At 49.6% G+C, this 1,644-nt stretch overlaps 1 protein-coding gene across 1 annotated transcript in view; it reads left to right on the forward strand.

Moving 5' to 3' along the window:
* The window catches only part of HDAC4 (histone deacetylase 4), a gene marked incomplete at its 5' end in the record, with an annotated part of 152,471 nt that extends 151,075 nt beyond the window's left edge, over nt 1-1,396 (forward strand). Inside the window, 2 exons of the mRNA XM_009870903.1 lie at nt 405-546; nt 1,042-1,396. Of these exons, the coding sequence (XP_009869205.1) occupies nt 405-546; nt 1,042-1,081 (182 nt within the window). The remainder of the gene's footprint in view (nt 1-404; nt 547-1,041) is intronic.
* Between the last annotated feature and the right edge of the window lie 248 nt (nt 1,397-1,644).

Raw genomic sequence — 1,644 nt, forward strand, 5'->3', positions numbered from 1 at the left:
CCAGGCAGTGATTCAGCCCTGCTTTGACATCCCAGGTGTCCTTAAGGGATGTACAGGTGCATGTTTATCAATGCTCTCGATACCTTTCGGATTTAAAACCTGGCTTTTCAAGACAGGGCAGCGTAGCAGCTCCTCTGGTAGCGCAGTAGCGTGGCGTGTAGCCCACAGGGGCCTCACCTCACAGGCTGGGTCTCTCTTGGCCACATTCCCAGGAACCCATTTCCACCTCCAACTTCCAAGGACTGTCTTGAGGTCCCAGGAAGTGAGTGTGGATCGAGGTTGCATTTTGCATAGGCGAGTTGAGCCTTCCCCAGGTGGTTCTCAGCCCTCTGCTGTGCCTGGGAAAGCTGGACCTGTGAGGGTGCAGGTGCCCTGACCGCCTCTCTTCTTCGCCTCTCCCCCAGGCAAATATTGGCATTCACTCCAGCGTTACGCCTCCACGGTGGGGTACTCCCTGGTCGAGGCTCAGAAGTGTGAGAATGAGGAGGCGGAGACGGTAACAGCCATGGCATCTCTGTCAGTGGGCGTGAAGCCAGCTGAGAAGAGGTGAGTTGCTTTCCTTCCCATTTATCATCACACCCTGGAGTCTTCCAGTGCAGGAAAAGCCACGATGGGCAACCTTTTAGGTTAATCCTCTGCTTTTAACCATGGCACACACATCTCCTGTCCTCCACGGGTTCTCTAAAGACCTCCTGGGCTGCAGGAGAACAGCAGTGCCCTGAACTCTGTGTGTCACCTCAGTATGGTGCACACTGTGCCTGACCCAGCCGGAGCTGAACATCGTTCTGGACCACGAGAGGAAATTGATTTTGCTGAAAAAAAATGTTAACGTTGCCCAAATGAAAACAGGTTGCCTAAACACCCTTCTTGGTGGCAGATTTTAATTTCAGGTGAACCATCTGAGCACAGGAGCCTGGGTGGGAAGGTGATGGGAGCGTAAGGCGTGAGACTTAGCACCACAAATTGTCCAACTCTGTTGTGCTCAACCCTCTTTTCTCTCTTCCCTCGCTTCCCATCCTGCCTGGCTGTGAAATCACCCAGACCCGATGATGAACCCATGGAAGAGGAACCTCCCCTGTAGCATTCACCTTCGAGCTGGAGTTCTCCTGTTTGTTCGTCTTTGTCTTGAAGCTCTGCCAAGAAGCTTTCTCTTGTTACTCCTGCGTCCTGTCATGGTTTTTTCCAGAATACGGAAGGACAACCAGGTGTAAAACAAAGCAATGGGAAAAAAAATCTCTCCATATCTATATGCGTCTACAGTATATTTTTGCCGAAAACGAAAAATGCTGGTGAAGAGCAAATAAAGGACTGACAACGCTGGGCACTCTTCCTCTGGTCCTCCCTGGGAGCAGAAAGGGGAACGACGCCTGTGAAGTTTTTTGGCAAAGTTGCCAAAAAAAAAGAAAAAAAAATCAAAGATTCAACATCATGTACGAAAATAAAACAAACCTTAACGTAAAACTGGTGCTTACAAATTGATTATCCACGATTCAGCAATCTCCGCTTGAACCACTCGACCCATCTTGTAGTTTCATTTCTTGGATTTTTTAAATGGCTCTTGCCTGCCTGTGAGTCAACGACATTCGTGTCGAAACCAGAACAATGGGAGATGGTGTATTTTTAACGGGGAGGGACAGGGAAAGA

The sequence above is a fragment of the Apaloderma vittatum genome, unplaced genomic scaffold, assembly GCF_000703405.1.
Source record: "Apaloderma vittatum isolate BGI_N311 unplaced genomic scaffold, ASM70340v1 scaffold11406, whole genome shotgun sequence".
NCBI classification, from domain to species: Eukaryota; Metazoa; Chordata; class Aves; order Trogoniformes; family Trogonidae; genus Apaloderma; species Apaloderma vittatum.